Here is a 19,138-nt window from a genome sequence, read left to right as displayed (position 1 = left end):
ACCAGCAGAGAGAACAATTTTACCTTCATACCAAGAAACTGCATACTAACTCTTAATTTTGGGGCTTTTTACAACTACTTGTTCTTTCAGTGCAACACACTTTAAACTCTGAGATGAGATGGGAAGTCCTTTTTAGCTCAGTTCCTACTTAAGAAAAAGTCCTCTTTATCCAAACAATGAGAATACCTGACTTTTAACATGCTTTTCCTGAGCAAGGACTGAAGAATTGAATCCAGAATGATCCACAAATTGACTCGTGTAAACTTCCTGAACAAAATCAGCATGAGTGAGGACAGAAGGTTAAACAAGCCCTTTCATTTACAGCAGCTTATAAAGAAATTATTTTTAGATAGCAGGAAACATAACACTGTTAAACCAAAGATCAAAAGATCCTACTTTACAGGCACCTCAGATGCTTCTTTTTTATTACAGTCAGAGTGCAGGCAACTACCACTAAAAGGACAACACACAGCACACTTTGTTTAGCTACCTGAAAATGTTGCCTTAAACCTACGGAGGAGCCTGGAGTTTGGCTACGGTCATGGGTCATGGACAGGTGTTGGCACGCTGGCAAGGCTGTAGGGCTGAGCTACATCCTCCCACATGCTGTCCCAGGAGCTCCAGTACCCTCCTGCAAAGCAGGAAACCTACGCTCCTTTGCCATGAGGAGGTCTGAATTCAGCCCCTATATACCTGCCCTAGACCAGGAGCAGCAGATCTTCAAACCCTTCTCTTAGCCATCTACCACGGTGCAGCTGAAAAAACACAGTACATGAGAAAAGAGAAGATAAACAATAGCAAGTGTGAGTCTTTGGCCCCTACAGACACTCTCATGCTGGGCGAAGACATAGTCTCTGCTCTCCAAAGCTGTTTTCCATCAAATGATTCTGCAGCATAAAATACAAGCCTACTCCATGGCAAACTGTGCCACACAGGGATATGTGTAAATTTTATTATCTCCCTTTTTAATGCCTGATTAGAAATGCTTAATCAAAACCAGCCTTTGTTCATTCCTTCCTACTGTAAGTAAACCTCTAATGTAAATTCTAGAAAGAGGGAGGAAAGAAAGGATTAGCCATGTGGACGATTTGCCTGAAAGTCAGGAAAGATGAAGTTACAATTTCCTTTCTGACAGTGACTCACCTTGGGGCATGACACACTTCTCTTTAATTCTACCACGTGGAGGAAGGACAAAAGAATCACATTCCTCTACCTCAAAAATATAAATTATGGTGGAAGTATAATTAATCACTATCTACATTGTGTCTCATTTTCTGAATGACTCGCTGTAGGTTGCATCTAAAGTTCACAAGAGCTGACAAACTAGCTGCTAATGACTTTGGTGTGCTTTGGATCAGCCTTATGTAAACAGCTATATTTTGAAGTATAGCAAATGTATACATTTGTTAACACTTGGCAAAAGCACAGATACATAAAACTGAGCCTCACATCTGTCTTACATTACAATAATCACACATTTAATTAATTTCGGAGATCCCAAGATGTACAATTAGCCATAAGAGTCAGAGGTCCCTTCAGACCAGTAGTTACAACTGCATTTCTGGTCCAGCATCAGCCTGCACTTGGGGAAAGGCCATTCTGGTTCTTGGTTGGATGGGCAATATCAGCCACACCTGTGCCAGACAGTGCTACAGTCTCTCCTCTTCCCCCTAGGCCCAATGGCAAGTTCTGGCCACGACCACACCACTCAACTTCCCTGCCCTCCAAAACAGCAGTGCTGCCTAGAAGAAGCCTACACAAAAAAAGCCTCTGGCCCACATTAATTCTCAGTTCTACCAATTTAAAACTGCACCCAGCTGAGTTACAACACCCCACATACAGGGCTAAGCCCCTTCAGCTTTCTAGCACAGCTGAAGCCATTGTGTCCACATGATCCACAGGTAAAGTGAGATCCTCAGCCACATTCATCTGAACATCTCATCGTTCCATACTCAAAACTTAAAATCAGTCTGTGAGAATGCAATATATATATAAGTGTATATCTGTATTTTTATATACAAAGAATATTTTTATCAAAGAATAGTTACCTGCAAAGGACTAGCTAGTGGCCTGTTTCTAGGTACCGCAACTGTTTTGTGAAAACTACCATCCTCTTCAGACACAGGCATCTTTAAAATGGAGCTGGTAAGAAGATTCTGAATAGGAAAAGAAAAAAACCCACAGTTTTCAGCAACTCACAGTAACAACCTGAATTCAAATGCATTAAAAGCAAACTCAGCCTGACTGCAGAAGTTGTCACACTGGGTAGTCACAGATTGGAAGCAGATCTCAGCCTGGGGTCCCTGGGACTTGGCTTTGAAGCAATACTACCATATGCAAAAGGTTTTCCATCCAGTGAAACTCCCAAGTGCAAGAACAGTAAAATTGAATAGTCCCAGGAGTCTTGGCAAAGCGAAGGGAACCATGCACATGCAAACTCTGCTTTGCACAAACTAAGAGACTCTCTCTTTCTTTTACCAGTTTTTAACTCCATGATCTAGTAATTTCTATACAGAGGTGCAGGCGTCCTCCTAGTGCAGGCTGTTCCAAAGTCTGTGGGCTGCAAAATGACTGCAACTTCTGCTACCTTCTTATAGCCATTACAGTGATCTAATTAAGAGCGAGATTTTGCTTTTTATGCTTAGTACAGCAAAATGACACAGAAATAATGAATAATGCCTACTTGTGAAGAAGGTAAGACAAAATATTTTTTCTCTTACATTTAATAACTGAATAGAGATGTAAAACAAAAAAAACCCCTTTGATGGTGTGAAAACTTACTGGCACATCTTCCATAGTAGATCCAGGTGTAAAGAGCTGAGTGTTCAGGTTTTCTCCTTCCCAGTGATTTGAGCAAAAAAAATTTCCAGCTTTATCTGTTGGAGACTCCACCTGAAAGCAGGAAAGGCATGATAACAACCAGTACCTAAGCAACCAGGAGATTTCATTCAGTTGCTTAATAAATTGAACAAATATTCTTCACAGCCATGCATAATGCCTGTTTACAGTATCATCTTTTACAGCACCCTTCCCCTTTGTAGAAGAAAATAGTTCAAGGTTTTCAAAAAAATCCCCATCTAATAAAACTTTGGATACTTGCACTCAGTGCTCTGTCAGTATTCAGGAGTTTAATCCCCTAGAAAGGATTGAGAATATATGTATTTTTAGAACTTTAGTGACAAAGTAATATAATTCAATGTCCTCAAATGTTCAGGTTTCTAAGTCACTCCATGGAGCTTGGTCCCCATGGGGTTCTTCTATACTTTTCACCAATATTTGAAAGATTCAATCCAAATTCCTGTCTAATTTTTCTTTTCTTTTTAAGTTTCAAACAAAAACTGCATTAGAACGGCCCAAGCAAACCCCTGCTGAAAACAGCAGAAAAACTTCTATGGAAATCAATGGGAGATGAATTAGGCATGCCTAGTATACTATATGGAACCGACACTAAGATCTTGGGGCTCACATGAAAGAAAAACAGACAAGCTATTTAACAGAAAAGGTATTGGTAGAAGTTTCTCAGAATGAGTTCTGAATTAAATTGCCTCAGGGAAGTTTGAGATTTACCTCTTGTTTGATTTTCTTTAGCAAAGGGGGTCCACTTTCATGTAGCCCAGCCACTATTGCAGATTCCTCTGACTCCTGCTTGATAACATCCTGCAGATCTTCTACAAGATGAGTCGGAGTTTGAGGCTGAAAGGAAGAAACATTATATCCAAGTCCCAGAACATCCCTCTGCACTAATATCAAAGCAACTTTTATCATTGTTGCCTTCTTACCAGCATCTTCAAAGGACCGTATTTGATTTCCTGAGCTGCAAGTGCGTTTTTGAATGGAGTGGGTGTTCTTGGAGAGCTTTCTAATATCGACCTCTTGATTGCTGGAGTTCTGAAACTTTAAAAGGAGGGAGAGGAACTTTAAAGAAAGATGCTTGGAAATATCACATCTTTACAGAAATATGTGCATACAGGCAGTGGCTGTTGTAAGACTTGGGAGAATATTTCCCTGAAATCCTCCAATCCATTTTGCTTTTCTGGCAGAATATTTATTTGACTGTGATAAGGTGTTATGGCTTTATTTGAAAAACTGGTGAGCCTATATGCATGATTGCTCTGTATGAATAACCTACCTCCTCAGTCAAAAAGTGAAAGTTTTATTCCAAACTAAGAAAAATCTGAATGTGTTAGCAAACAACTCTGCAGGAAGCATAGAATGGTTTAGGTTGAAAGGGACCTTAAATATCATCTGGTTTTAAAGTCCCTGCCACAGGCAGGGACACCTTCCACTAGATCAGGTTGCCCTGGGCTTCATCCACCCTGGCCTAGAACACATGGGACAGCCACAACTTTTCTGGGCAACCTGTTTCAGTGCCTCACTGCTATCTCAGTAAATAATTTTTTCCTCATACCTAGCCTAAACCTTCCCTCTTTCAGTCTGAAGCATACACTGACCGACCACTTTGGTTGTATGCAAACCTGAAGAAATGAACCCTCATAAGTCAGACAAGACTATAGACTTACACATGGTTTTCCTTCTGAGCTTTGAAAGTCTGGTCCTTGTGGAATGGATTGGTACCTGCCATCTTATGGCCACATACTGGCGTGGACGTAAGTGTAGGGTTGTCCAGGTTCAAATTTTCGTGATTGGATGAGGTGTTTAAGAACTGCAGGTTGAGAAAGAAAAAATTAACAGGGACATCCATATTACATGGTTGACTTGTTAATCTGACATTGTCGAACAAAAGAAAAAGAAAATATTTTCTTTTGATTGACATGAGTCACTATCCTGACCCTTTCATGTGAGTAGGAGTATGTAGAGTACCTGACTACATTGTGAAACAACACTCAACAGTTTGGCTGGAGCACTTAGAAAGCCAAACTAAGCATTTCTAGAGAGGGAAGTTCTAAAGAAAATGACACCCTGTTGGAATAGGAAGCACTCTAAGAGCCAAAACTTGAAAGTGTGATTTGGATTTTATCCAAATAAATTTTAATTAAGAGCAGTGTGCCCAAGGAAGAACTGGCTGAAAATGAGTAAGAAATGATTCAGAAACAAACCCACAGGAAACGAGGTTAAATCCCACAGAAATTTATAGGGGGCATCTAGGGGCTCTTAAGGCAGTAAATAAAGTGTAAATAAATTTCCCATCATCTCTCTCAAAACAAAGTGCTTTGTTTTCACAGCATAAAATGAGAACTGTCACCTGTGATGGGTGCATGGAGTGTTTTGAAATGGAAACAGCTAAAAAGGGGGCAGCAATATTTGTTTAGGGAAAATTGCTCTTGTATGTTTCTACCTAGTAACCTAAAATACTGTTTCTATTTCTACAAATCTGTGAGCACAGTGGTATTCTTTACTTTGACAACAATTCAGTGTATTACCTTCTAGACTGAACTTGCTACTTACAAAAATGTAGCATCTAAGAAAATCCAGCTTTCGCTGGATAAATGGCGTATGATTAAAATACCTAACAGGTAATGACAAAGACAGTGGGAGATCATTGCATGAAATCTTTTACTATCCTTCAGGAAATACTGTTTCTTTGACTTCAAAGACAAAAGCAAAACCAAGGCAAAACAACACAAACAGAAAAAAAATCCAAAACACTTAAATAGTGCTGCAGCTGTGAAACAAAGCAACCATCATCAGGAATTTGGAAGTGCACGTCAGGCCATTTTAACAAGCCATTTTCCTCCTCATTCCTATTCCACTCCAACCCACATGGCTGGGGTGAGGATGGCAACTGTAATTTGAATTTTCTGGTTGTTGTCAGTTTGTCTCACAACCTGAATGCTATTTAAATGCAGTTTGGGGTTTTCTAGGTCAGTGAATCATACTGTAAGTGGACATAGATGGAAAGTATTACAAGTTATCAGAAATGTTAAGCTCTAGTAGTTGGAGTTAGCAGCAAGAGCAAAGCAAGGAACCTCATTCCCCTCCAAAAGTTATTCAAAAAGGAAAAAAACAAAACACAAAAACCCAAGCCCCATGGATGAATTTAAAAGAAGAGAATCAACAGTTAGCTTGCTGATTAACTAAACTCAGTGGTGAAGACAAACAGCAGTGAGAAAGATTCAAACATAGAGTGAAAATCAACAAGCACAACAGTAATTAGTCATTTGTTCCAAAGGATTAGTTTCTGAATTGTTAAGACTGGGGTGACTTTTGAGAATTAGTAACATCTGTGCAGAAGTCTTGGTCTACCTGCGAGGGAGAGAAGGGCAGGCTTTTGACAGGGGAGCGCTTAGGAGAAGTTGAGCTGCTGACGTCAGCTAGGACCAAGGTGCTAGTGTGGCCACTGGCTAAGGGGCTGGAGTGCCCTCTCCTTTTGCGAAGGACCCACGGAGCAGCACTGCCCTGTGAGGCAGATAAGGTCTTTGGTGAGCCAAGAGAACCCTGACTTGACATGGCTTTCCTCAAATTTGTGATGGGGTGTTCTTGAGGTCTACAAGCACTGGCCCCTCTCTGCTGAAGCTGTGCAACTTTGCCTGAGAGAGCTCTGCTAGCCAAAGTGTCTGTCTTAAAAGAATTCAAAACTGCTGAGATCACTCCTTGATGAAGGCTTCTGAAACAACGTGGGAGGCATGGAGGTATAAGACAGTGTATAGTGCCACCTCATGAAAATACAGTGCTAGGATATGCCTGTAATCCACAAGTTGTTCCTAGCTCAATTCAGCCTGACCCTGTTCATGTGGATAGTAACACTATTTGTGTTTTCAATACACACCTCGATCACACCAAACTGTCTAATGTCCTAGTAGTGTCGCTGGCAACTGAGTCCCAAAAGAATGAGTCCTTACTATCTACTTGCCCAGTGTTTTCTGCTTGGAATGAAGTTGGTGCCTTTTGCTACCAAAACATGTGTGCTCTAACCCAAGATTCCTAGCCTGCAAGCCTGCTCTGGATATGCCAAAAGGGACATGATGGCGCATGAAGCAGACACTTCTGCTGCTGATGGAGGTTGCCACTAACAAACATATTTCATTGTGCTACTTCTGTACACGTAGCATCCCAGAGAACGCAATGAGTAAAGCCCATGTCAGTGTCAGTCAGATATCTGGCATTTAAATGTGTGTTTACAGTCCTTCACATATGCCAGGGCAAGCTTCTTAAACTTTGAGAAGCAGCTATTAAAGCTACAACAAAAAACTTCTAGAAAATGATGCAAATACATGAGCAGACACACATAAACCCATGGCACTTGTCACTTCAAATACAAATAAGTATCATTTTCTTGTTTAAAATCTTTCACAGTGTCTCTAATTTTATTTTAAGCAGACTTGATGTTGAGAGATTGTTTCAAGCTCCTACTATGCAGCTTGCCAAAAGTCATGTTCCCACAGCAAGATGTAGCAGGAAAGGGAGACACCCACAAAAAGCATATGCATCCACGCTCGAGGGCTTCATTTACGAGCAGATGAATTTTGTCATGTCAGGAGCTAAGCTTCAGGTCCTGGAGAAACTAGAAATTACTCAGAAAAAACCAACAAACACATTTAGGACAGTCCCAGTACCTCTCCCCTTATTCTTTGACCAGGCACAAATCCTCCCAAAGTGGCAAGTCTACTTACGGAGTCTATTAACTGGAGTGTTTCTGCAAATTCTAAGAGATTCTTAACATTATCCAGGATGTTGCTCTGGTGAACAATCATGCACCGTGCAGGGGATGCACTTTCCTCAGGTAAGCAACCGTGATCCACTGGTGGAGATGGAGTACAGTGGTGATGTTCCCCCAAACAGGAAACAGGTGCACTGTCACCACTGGTCCTGGTACTGTCAGCAATTGTGGTGCTATGCCAGCCAGTGTAGTTTGATGTGTGGTTCTGTGTCTAAAGGAAGAAGGAAAAGAAAAAAGAAAAGGGAGGGGGGGAAAGGCAGAAGGAACTTAGCAATGAAATTGCACAAGGTGTCAGATGCCACTGGAGAAAAGATAATAGTTGCATCATCATCTGAAAGTTTATGCCTATGAAACATTTGTCAAGATGTTTCCTTTCAACAGTGCAAGATCTTGTTTTATGTAATATTGGCCTTGTATTTGTTATCCCAAAGTTACCTTGTCATTCATTTCCGGGATTATAGGCATATATCATTACTAACACATAATCAATTCATACTGTATTACTCCAAGAGGTCAAAAAAGTGCCTGCAAGTTGTTTGGTGTCAGAAGAAAGGAATGGCAGGATTTCCCTACTGAGCACTGTCAAAGGCTAAAGGTTTTAAGAGTTAGAGTTGCTTTTGTCTGCTTATCTCTTTTTCTTCTGCTATCCCTGTCTAATGCTACAGCTTACACCAATGCAATGAAGAGGCTGTCAAATCAACATGGTTAGGAAAGCAGAAGAACAAATTAACAGAAGTTTCTTTCCAGTGTGATCATGCAACAGAAGAAATTGCAAAACATTAACTAAAGTTAAAAAGTAGCCAAACTAACGTATCATGCATGCAGTTGTTCTACTATTAATTTCAAATATTACCCAAAAAAAAGAAAATCTGCTGGCTATCACCTATCTTCCAGAATGTTTTTGGGATTCATGGCTTTGGTGATGGTGTTAAGCAATTACATAAGGGTTTTCACACATTAACATCCAATGGCATATACAATGAAGTGTGAGAATTCAGTAATAGCCAGCACCTGCTCCACACATGCAGTTATGAAGAATCTAACATTATTATGAGAAGTAAAACAAACTGTCAAACATGCACCAAGTCTGAAGCTAACAAAGTGTATGAAACACATCTGAAGAATACAACAGAGAAGAAAAATCTAATGCACAGGCACTACATTTTCATCACATGAACCATTGCACACTTTCAGAAATGCAGATCCCATTGATCAAAGACCTGTACAATTTTTAATTTTTGTATAATCATCATGTTTCTAATATTACAGCACGTTACAGAGCCCAGTCCTGCTCCCACTTTGCAAAGTAAAATACCTTCAAATTGTTTGTTGGGGTTTTTTAATAAAATAATTTATTAAGCAAATAAAGATTATATATGTGCTATGATTCATTCTTTTAAAACAGAAATATAGAGCCTTGATTAGTACTGAAGGCAGAGGGGGAGTAAAAAGTTAAAAAGACAAGCACTGGGGTAAGGCTGCTATCCCTCCATCCAAGCACACAGTGACAATCTTACTGGTAATGCCTGCTGCCCTTTCAGTTCATTCTCAGTCGACATTAGTAGCAACTCTAATTCCTTTATTCGTTTTTCTTTCTCAGGGTCTTCATCATTATAGTGTCTCTGAAATTAAGAGTTAAGGGAAAAGAAAAGATAAAGGTCTGATAGGTTGTAGCAACTAAAATGCTTATGGCTTGTCGACCTGTGGTTATAACAGCCAACTTAGAATCAAAAATGAAACAAATGTCATTTGTGTTTTCCACTACCAAAATCCCTGTTGAATTTCAGTACAGACATTTGAAATTGTGAAAGTCAAAGCTATCACACCAGCTGCCAGCTACTGTGTTTTACATCCACTTCAGAAGGAGCAATTATTAGCCATTTTAGAACTCCCCCATCTTCCCCATTTTCTCTTATCACCACACTTAATACATTAAAAAGTTTCCTTAATGTAGGACATCTGCATTTAGATTTAACATATATTTAAGAAATTGACTCTTGAAATGAGGTTCAAGTTATCTACCTGGATAGCTGCAGCAGCTGGCTGAGGAACATTGACAATATTTACATGCAGTGCTACTGGATACGGGATCTGACCAGGAACCTAGGCCAAAAAGCAAAAGACACTAAAAGTTATTATTGCTATCATATTATCTGCTTGCATTGTGAATTTGTGTTAAACATACTTTGGTTTTAGGTACTTAATATTTATAATCTATGGAGATGAAATAGTAAAAAATCTAAAAATGTTTACAATAAAAGTAAACAGTTTTTAGGAATATGACAGTGAGCATTACATAGCAAGAAAAGAAAATCATGTATTTACCCTTCCTGAATGAGAAAAGATGAATAATTTATAGACACATTTGTAAGGATTTTCTAAATTGAAGTGAAAAAGCAAAAGATGCAATTTATTACCAACTAAAACTACAATGTAACTGTCTGAAGCAGGAGCCCGTTTCATTATTAATCATTAATAGAAAAGGAATCTGATTAAAAACAATACTTGTTTCCTTGGTTCCACCAGGCAACCCACAAACAGAATATTGCTGAAGGGAACATGGGAGATTTTGACACAGAACACAGAATCAGCCAAATTCAACTGATTTTCAAGATATTTAATATTCACAACACTAAGAAAAAAGTTAATTGCTTAAAAGGCATTAAAACTGCTGTATCCGATTCCACGCCCTGAATCCTCTCAATCTGAAATGTACATGCTTTCATCACTGAATGCAGTAAAAATCAGAGAAGTCCTCATTTTACATCAAACACATATAAGTCCACCAAGACTGAGAGAAAACGTCCCATGTTCCTAGAAACCAGGTATGGCTAAATTGCATCCACTCTTTCAAACAAAGCAAAACAACCACCCCCACCCAACACATCTTCAAGCACTCACATTCTGTGGCTCAGAGATGTGGTAGTAGGGGTAGTCACTGCTCAACGGGGGCTGGCCAGCTACTGGAAGCTGGGCAGATGGCGATGGGTTGTGAGCAAAGGCCATCAAGTGATTGCTTTTCTGAAAGCCAGCAGCTGCTGAGGAGTGACAGACTTTGGAGGACTCCTGCAGGTAGCCCTCCTGCTCGACCTTTCGGCGCATGGTCGAATTCCAGTGGTTCTTGATAGCATTATCAGTTCTGCAACAAAAATACACATATTTGAGGAGTTTCAAAAATGAGCATTCCCAATTCAGACAGGCCAATAGGCAGGGAACTGTTGTTGCCATTTCTATTTAAACCCTGAGCTCTTCTTCGACCCTCCTTCTGCCCCCACCATTACAAATTCTACTCTCAAGTTGTCAGGAAAGATGCTCAGTATAAAAGTTGTGCAAAAAGAAATGTGGGCTAAGGTTGTTTATGTACTTTTTAAAGCAATCTCAATGCCTTAGATCCTCAAACTGTAAGAAATTACTAACTTGAGCTTCACCTCATTCCCATGAGATGAGGTGACAGCAAATGCTAACACCCCTTTGAGGCTAACCTACAGAACTGCCAAAATCATCTTCCTAGGTCTTAATCTTTTAGTGGAGTCTTATTGAGTCTCATTGCTGGAAAGAAAGACTGAGGAGAACAGCTGTGAAAAGACTAACTTGCAAGCAACTTTCCAGCTGGCCACCTAGACAAAGACAACACCATGCTGTACACAAAAACTCAGTAAACAAAGGCTGTTGGGATTTTTCTTACATGCAGAAAAACAGAGATACAAACTGCCACATACATGAGTCAGAAAAAGCAAGCTTACCAAGCCCGTGAGATTTTAAGAGTGTGCCTAGAAACAGCTCCTCCGTGAGATTTTAAGAGTGTGCCTAGAAACAGCTCCTCTATTTGAAAAACATCACCACCGCATAGTATCTTTGAAAGCAGTACCTGTGATGTGTGGAAGCTATAAAAATATTTCCAAGGCCTAATTCCTTTCTTGTTTTCTTCTAGAAGGTGAAAGCAGTCTAGGGAATGCCTGCTTGAAAGGCTCTGATGACCTTAGGAATTATATTTAGATCTTGAAGATGTTTTACCAAATAGCAAGAATTAAAGCAAGAAGGGAAACCTTTTCCTTGCTTACATTATTTGCTTGCCTACGCTTTGAGTTACTTTTAATAACAGTGACTAAGACACTGAATCTCTGAAATTATATGCAAGCTGTACATAAGCTTTCAATGAAACAAATATTTCCAGGACCAGAGTTTGAGGAAGTCAGTTTCTCCTGTTTTATATACGGATTTTTAACAGCTCAAAATTATCTGGATGATTCAGGAGCAATTAGAAAAGTTGAAGGAGCCTTCACTTAAATTTAATTTTGAGTAAACAAACTGGATTTCATGTTGAAGGCATACCCTTTGCTGAACATAAATAATGTTCCCCTTGCCAAACCTGATCCTTCCCTGTTAAATCAATTTAAATTTTGAGTCATCGCAGGCAGAAATAAGGCTGCATGAACATTTAGGAAGCTGTTATGGTCTTGCTGTAGTTACAGGGTTTTTTTACCTATGGCAAACATTAAAAGCATGTAAAAATAGCGTACTGTTCCTTGGACTGACCAAACAGTGCAGTTACCCACTGACAAAAATGCACATCAGTGTCACTGGCTTCCCAGGTTTTGATTCAAAAATTTTTCAATTTATAAAGTGCAGCCTGAGGAGACTAAAACAGACTGCTCAGACCTGCAGCTTTTTCCTCTTTTCCTATTTAAGAGCTAAAGGTATATGTCATTACCGTCCAGGCAGCAACTTTGCAATCTCTGCCCATCTGTTTCCCAGCCTCTTGTGTGCCTGGTAAATAATTCTATCTTCCTCTTCTGTCCAGGAGGTTTTCTTCACTTCTGGATTCAAGTGGTTGTGCCACCTCTCCCTGCACTGTTTTCCAATCCTTCCCTTCAAATGCTTAGCAATGACAGACCAGCGCTTTGGACCATACTTCTGCACGAGCTCTATTACCTTCAAAGAAGGACATAAAAACTGCCTGTATTTAATGATGCATAATGAATCACTGAATTTTTATTTTGTGGTGGAGCAATATTTCCAACATTATTTCTCAAAACTGCCACAGTAAAACTAACAGACAATTAAGGTTCCCCACTTCCCATTCATACTTCTACCCAAAAGGAAAAACCTGGTAATAGTTAAGGTATTTCTAGACTGCAATTCTATGTTACAGTGCTGTAAAGCAACATTATTTTATTTGTGCAGCAAACTTAGAAAGCACTACACAGACACAGTCTGTCTCTGGCCACATTAATGTAGAGATCACCAAAGCTTCCAGGAGTTTTGCCCCAACACATGAAATCTGCTAATAAGACATTAATCAAACAGAAAGGAAAACTGGTTACCCTTTGATCCTCCTCTTTAGTCCATGGACCTTTAATAAGTTCTGGGTTTAATACCTTCTGCCATCGGTGCTGGCACTGAACATCTGTCCGATTCTGGGAAATGTAAAATATCCAAAGTACATCATTCTTTAGACAAGATGAATGTAGAGCAAGAACACTGTTATTTAGATACACTTGTCCCCAATGTCTTTCACTGCCAACTATGACTGCTAAACAACATGGAGTGACACAGTAAGTCTGAGAAGAAGGTGCTCAACTATCAGTTTGCTCACTGAATAGATAATTTTCCATCACTTCTGCAGTGAGGACTGTATCACCAAAACTACACAGACTTAATCCTCCCCATCTGCACAATAGCTGGCATGTTTTCATGTGCAGTATTTCAGTAACAGCCAGTGTTCACAAAGCAATTATCTTCAAAACCATACTTACAATTCAACAAAGCTATTTTGTTGCTCTGCTGAGATATTTTGCTTCAGTGGCACATTGACCATCTACTGTATGAGCCTTGCCAACTTAACATTTTTGCTTTTCCAACCCTTTCTGAGAAGGGAAAGGAAAAATAAATGTAGAGGTTTCTACAATAGTCTAACTAAATTTCTAAGGTCTCCATTTGTGTAGGTTTTCTATCTCCCGCAAAAATGTAACTACAAAACAACCACTCCCCTTCCCCTTTATGAGGGAAACCTCTGATAAAGAGTTATCACTAGGTCTGGAAACAGAAACCAATATCCACTTACAGGAAGGAAATTGGCAATGACTTTCCAGTCTTCTGTGCCATTCTGCTCCACAAGCTTCTTCAATTTCTCATCCTGAATCATTAAAAAAAGGCAAGACATAATTAATACTACAATCTCTTATAATGCAAAAGAAACTTATCTCATATACAGGGAAATATCGAGATAGTGTGAAACAAATGAGAAATGCCCCAAGAGATAAGAAGAGGAAAACAACCCTCTCCTTCCCCAGTTAGTGCCTCCCAGTATACTCCCAGTTCATGTGATGGCACCTTTCTCCCAGGCCGCATTACAACCAGGTCCACCTTTGGAAGAGCAGGTTATGATTAAAAAAAAAAAAAAAGGCTTGCCCTGCTGTTTATATATCAATATACATTGATACGTTGTTAGAAGTCAAAACATAACTCATGAATTGTATTAATGTATTTCACAATAAACTCAAACCAGTTAAACGGCCAAGGGATATCCGCTTGGCAAAGGAGTTTGGTACCACAATTTTCCCAGAAAGTCAGCACAAGGGTATCACGACAAAACACATTCTGATCTTGAAAAGCAGAATACATCTTGATTGCTCAGTTTTGGTACTTCTGGATTTCTTTCCTCCAGATTTTCATTATTTTCCACTTGGAATCATAAAGGCGGCAATTAAAGTGACAATTTCAAATGTCACAGGACTGCAGCAGTTTCTGCCACAGTTTGCTGCTGTGGGACACTGAACCCATGTCAGTTCTTGCATAGCAACTGTTTCAAACAAAAAGAGCCAAGTAGTAGCAATCAAGCAATGCTACAAGTGACTCTGCTTTTCCAAGAGGGTTACACAGAGACTCACATATCACAAGCTTGTAACACTGTAGCATGGAGTTTGGCGGAAATAAAAACACTGCGTTTGTACATTTTATTTAAAAGGTAAGAAAATTCTCAAAGTTAAATAAAACACTGCAGGTAGCTAATGGATCAAAAAGCTGTCCTCATTGGCACACATGGGACTATCACTGAACATAGTTCGCAGATAGGCAACACAGCAAACAACGTGAAGCAACTCGGAGAATAATGCCATCCATGCTCTCTCTTATCTTTTTACATGCAGATGAATGAACTCGGATTTACCTCTTCACGGGTCCATCTGGTTTTTCCTAAGTGACGCTTTCCAGTCTTAGGGAGCAGACCATCATAATCATGATCATACATCTCAACATCTTCTTCATCATCATCACTACTATATATACTGCAGAAAGAAACACAACGAGACAGAGTGAAACATGAGGATTTGAGTGACTTAATTACAAAGCACAAAAAAACCCCACTACAATCCTTACAAAGGTTACACAGATAAAATTTTAAAACTTGCATAACAAGATTTTGTTCTGCATTCTGTTGTTCTAGTATTCTGAACTGGTTCTGCTGTTTTTGGTATCCACAGATACAAGCAAAGGGCTGGCAACCTTCATACTACTCTGCATGTTTAGACCTGCTCTTAATGTTAGATCAGTGGTGAATTACACATTTGGCAAAGTTTCAACCAATGAAGGTTTCAAATTAAAACACAATGTTTGGGACAATAAAGAGAACTAGAGGCTGTGTCCAGTACACAAGCACATGTTTAAGATCTTTAACTCATGCCATACATTCTGAAAAATATTAGTGGGTTTGTATGCATTATACAGCAGATATTTTTATTTTTCCATGATAAAAGACTGTGTATAAATACAAAAAGTTAAACAATAACAACCTTGTTTGAGAAAAGCATTATGGACTCTATATGCTAAGGCAAAAGTTTTTACAATTAAGTAAAGACAGTAAGTGGCAGCATTAGCATGCAATAACCTCTCATATAAAATGTGCCCCCCATTTATGGGTCTGGACACACAAAGACTGAGCAAAAGTATGTTTAATATCCTGTAGCCTACAAACAAATGATTGAACCCTTTCATACTCTGTATTTCTCTAACTTAATGCTTTATTACCTCTATTCTGTTTCTAAATCCCTCATACCGTTTTTGAAATACTCTGCTTCTCACCTAATTCATGACTAAGGGATTTCCCCAGAGGCTATCTATAGGTAAGAAGGACTCCATTACTCTTTTCACAAACAGCACTTGCTCTGCCTACCTAGAACTAAAAGTGTTTTGCAAGAAGAGATGCCTTTCTGACGGACAGTATACTTTTTAAGGTATAAACAGCAGTTCTGATACTTCAGCTGAGATGCTAGCCCCGAGTGCTAGAAAGGAGTCAAAGTCATGCTGCGAGACTAAAAACTGTGATATATCTGATGGTATAGCATGCTGTGGTATGTTAAGGTATGACTAAGACATTAAAGTAAAGTTATTTTGTAATAAAATTACCTGGCATTGTTTATGCTTTTAATCTGTTTTCAGGAGATTACTTTAAATTAAGTTGCAATGAAGCACAGAGCCTGTTAGTGAAGATGCAAACACTCCCAAAATGCAAGCTGTGGAACATACGTTCTTTTAAAGTACCGGACTAATCACACTGTCCATCTTCCACCCTGTTTTCTGGCCTGTGGTATGTGCCATGAAAACTATGCTACGTGTAAGTTTTCCACAGTCTGCCGTAATGCGCGTGGCCTTCTCCCATTCTGTGCCGGCTGGCCCCTGACTCACCCACCCAGCCCATCGCTGCCACCCGCAACTCGCCCTCACCGTGCTGCAAGTCCTGCAGACCCACGGTTCACTCCCTAATCCCCAGCCCACGTAGCCACTTGGGGTAAACCCTGACTGAAGCTCCCCCTCCGCACGCACCACTCGTTGGCAGCTGGAGCCTCTCGTACTTCAGCAAAGCTCCCACGCTCCAGCTGCCACGAGTGCAGCTCCTTCCCCAGTCGCCGCTCAAAGTAGATTCACTTTTCTCAGTGACACACAGAGACAGCTGCGCCACTGCCCATATGCCAAAGGAAGTTTTGTGGCTCCATTTCCAAGTATCATTTTGAAAATGAGTTTCGTAGACAGCAACCACCAGGTACGCATCCATCGGCGGTGCTTCCTGCGCAGCGGCGTGGCCCGGGCGGCGCAGGGAAACGCCGCTCTACAGCGGCAGCACAGCATCAGCGGCGAACAGGTTAAAGGACTTCAGTGCGAGGCCAGCACTGCAACCAATTTATTTAAATAACAGGGGCCTCGCTGGCACAGCAGAACCGAGCAAACCCTATTGTACTACCTGCGTTGTCCAGCAGGAGAAAAGGGCTCTGGGATTTCGGGACGCTCGGTAGCTGCTTCAGCCAACCGGGCCCTCAGGGGTGCTCTAAAACTTTATTTTGCACCTCCGGCCGCAGCCCCGTAGCCTCCCCCAGGGCGGCGAGGCGCAGCAAGGTATGGCATGGCATGGCACGGCGCTCTGCCCAGCCGGGACAGCGGGCTGGAGTCGCCCCGCCCGCCTCAGCAGCGCTGCGCCGTTCGACCGGGCAACCGGCTTATGCAACGATACACGGGGAAGAGAATGAAAAAAAACATGGGGAGAGAAGAAAAGAAAAAAAAGAAAAAAAAAGAGGCGGTGTAGAGGAAATGACTCGCTGCTGCTACCGCGATTGAGGGAATTCGGGCAACAACTCCGCAGTACAGAGCCCGCGTCCGCTCCCGCCGGTACGGCCCCGCCGACGCCGCTCCGCGCCCGCGGATCAGGCGGACACCGTGCTGTGCCGTGCCGTACCGTACCGTGCCGCCTTTGCCCAGTCCGGGGCGGCGGAGCGCCGTGTCCCTGCGGGAGGCGCCCGCGAGGCAGCGGTGGCTGTCCCGTTTTCTTTCGGGAGAGATGGGCCGGGTGATTCACCGCCAGCCCTAGCGACAACCCGTCTCTGACACTGAAAGTACAGCCCGGTGCTCGCCTAGCGGCTCGCCTCCTCCTCCCACACCTCCAGCCCCTCTTCCTTAAAAAGAGCCCACCAAGCCCCCTAGATTTGCCGGACGGGGCTGGTGACCGGGCAGCGATAGGCAGGGCTGCGATCTTTTCCCTGTCACAGCCAGCCAAAGGGGAGGGGAAGAGGGGAGGATGCCGGGCTGCAAAGAGAAAGAGAAAAAAGCCTCCACGTGTCCGACACGCCGTCCCCGGTTAATTAGACAACAACCTCGCTCTGTGCGCCCGCCCGGCAGCGGCTACACGGACGCGGCCACGCGGCACTGCCGCCCGCCCCGTCCAGTCCGAGCCCTCGGGGCGTCGCTGCCACCGGTCCCTGGCGCGGCACGGATCGCCCTCGCCCGGGCGCGCGGCGGGAGGGCGGGCACGGGTGACAGCTCCGGCCAAGCACTCCATCGGTCCCGCAGCCCCTCGCAGCTGCCCGCCCGCGCTGCCGCGCTCCGGCATGTGCCGAGCGGCGTGTGCCGGTAAAAAGTTAAGCCCCGCAGGGTGTAACTCGTCCCGCCGGAGAGAGCTGCGCTCCCAAGGGCGAAAGGGCCGCCACTGCACGAATAAGTGAAAAAAAAAACAGTCGAAGGAGCGAACCCAGTGCCCGCACCCGCCCGCCCACCTGCCATCCCACCCCGCTGGGAATGAATGAATGAATGAATGAATGAATGGGACGGGACGCGCTACCTGCCGCCGCCGAGCCCGCCAGACATTGTCCTGTCGGGCAGCTGCGGGGTGCTCAGCTCCGTCGGGCTCCGCGCTGGCCCCTGCGGGCGGCGAGCCCCGGCACCCCACGGCCCTCGGCAGGAGCGGGGCCCCAGCGCCCTGTCAGCGGCGGCTCCGCGGCGCGTCCCGCCGAGTTGCCGCTCCCCCGGCGCCTCCGGAGCAGGGGGGCGCTTCGGGGCCGGGGGCGGAGTAGACCAGGTGCACGGAGGACGGGGGACTGCCCGTCCGTCCGCCGGGCAAGCCCGTCTCCCCTGCTGCCTTCCCTCTCTCCCGTCCCGTCCGTCTGACAGGCGCGGAGCGGAGCGGAGCGGGGCGGGCCGTCCCCCGCCCGCAGACAGCGGGTTACCTGTGCCGGGGTCTCCGGGACATCCTCGCACCGGCCACTGGGGGAGGAGGACGGGGCAGCCTGCGCCCACCGCCGCGCCCTGCTGCCGGGCTGCGCCTGGGCGCTCCGCCGCCGCGCACGGGAGTGCCGAGGAGCCGCGGGAGGAGGAGGAGGAAACAGGTTGAGATTAAAGAGTAAACTCTGTAAACAGAGATGCCATCAAACAAAGGGCCCTTGGACACTCCCCCTCCCGCCAAATCTGGCGCCCCTGCAGTGCGCAGGCGCCTGGCGGGCCCGTGCCGCGGCGGCGGGGCGCGGGATCGCGCGCCCGACGGGGCCCTCCCGCCCCGCCCCTCCCGCCCCGCCCCTCCCGCGCGCCAGCGGCGGGACCCCCCCGCGCGCCGCCCCGCCCCGCCCCGCCCCGCCCCGCCCCGCGGCTGTCACTCATGGCGCTGCCCCTCTGCCCCCTGCGAGGTGGGTGGGCGGCGGGACCCCCGACGTGCGGCGGCACGGGCACCCCCGGGGCGACCCCTCCACCGCCCCAGGCCCTCGC

General features: G+C 43.7%; 1 protein-coding gene across 2 annotated transcripts in view; it reads right to left on the bottom strand.

Moving 5' to 3' along the window:
- MYB (MYB proto-oncogene, transcription factor) overlaps nucleotides 1–18,824 on the bottom strand; it is a 28,023-nt gene extending 9,199 nt beyond the window's left edge. The window contains exons 1-15 of one of the 2 annotated variants that reach the window (XM_071547931.1): nucleotides 18,607–18,824; nucleotides 14,787–14,904; nucleotides 13,683–13,754; nucleotides 12,943–13,035; nucleotides 12,330–12,550; nucleotides 10,520–10,757; nucleotides 9,641–9,721; nucleotides 9,136–9,240; nucleotides 7,572–7,829; nucleotides 6,205–6,357; nucleotides 4,521–4,663; nucleotides 3,780–3,894; nucleotides 3,568–3,693; nucleotides 2,782–2,892; nucleotides 2,049–2,156 (exon numbers count right to left, since the gene is read on the bottom strand). In XM_071547931.1, the coding sequence (XP_071404032.1) occupies nucleotides 2,049–2,156; nucleotides 2,782–2,892; nucleotides 3,568–3,693; nucleotides 3,780–3,894; nucleotides 4,521–4,663; nucleotides 6,205–6,357; nucleotides 7,572–7,829; nucleotides 9,136–9,240; nucleotides 9,641–9,721; nucleotides 10,520–10,757; nucleotides 12,330–12,550; nucleotides 12,943–13,035; nucleotides 13,683–13,754; nucleotides 14,787–14,904; nucleotides 18,607–18,629 (1,965 nt within the window). In that variant the 5' untranslated portion in view covers nucleotides 18,630–18,824. The remainder of the gene's footprint in view (nucleotides 1–2,048; nucleotides 2,157–2,781; nucleotides 2,893–3,567; nucleotides 3,694–3,779; nucleotides 3,895–4,520; nucleotides 4,664–6,204; nucleotides 6,358–7,571; nucleotides 7,830–9,135; nucleotides 9,241–9,640; nucleotides 9,722–10,519; nucleotides 10,758–12,329; nucleotides 12,551–12,942; nucleotides 13,036–13,682; nucleotides 13,755–14,786; nucleotides 14,905–18,606) is intronic. The other variant, XM_071547932.1, reaches the window with a different exon arrangement.
- Between the last annotated feature and the right edge of the window lie 314 nt (nucleotides 18,825–19,138).

The sequence above is a fragment of the Pithys albifrons genome, chromosome 2 (genome assembly GCF_047495875.1).
Source record: "Pithys albifrons albifrons isolate INPA30051 chromosome 2, PitAlb_v1, whole genome shotgun sequence".
Classification (NCBI taxonomy): domain Eukaryota; kingdom Metazoa; phylum Chordata; class Aves; order Passeriformes; family Thamnophilidae; genus Pithys; species Pithys albifrons.
The sequence above is the reverse complement of the archived record's forward strand: the minus strand, read 5'-3'. Positions and strand labels throughout refer to the sequence as shown.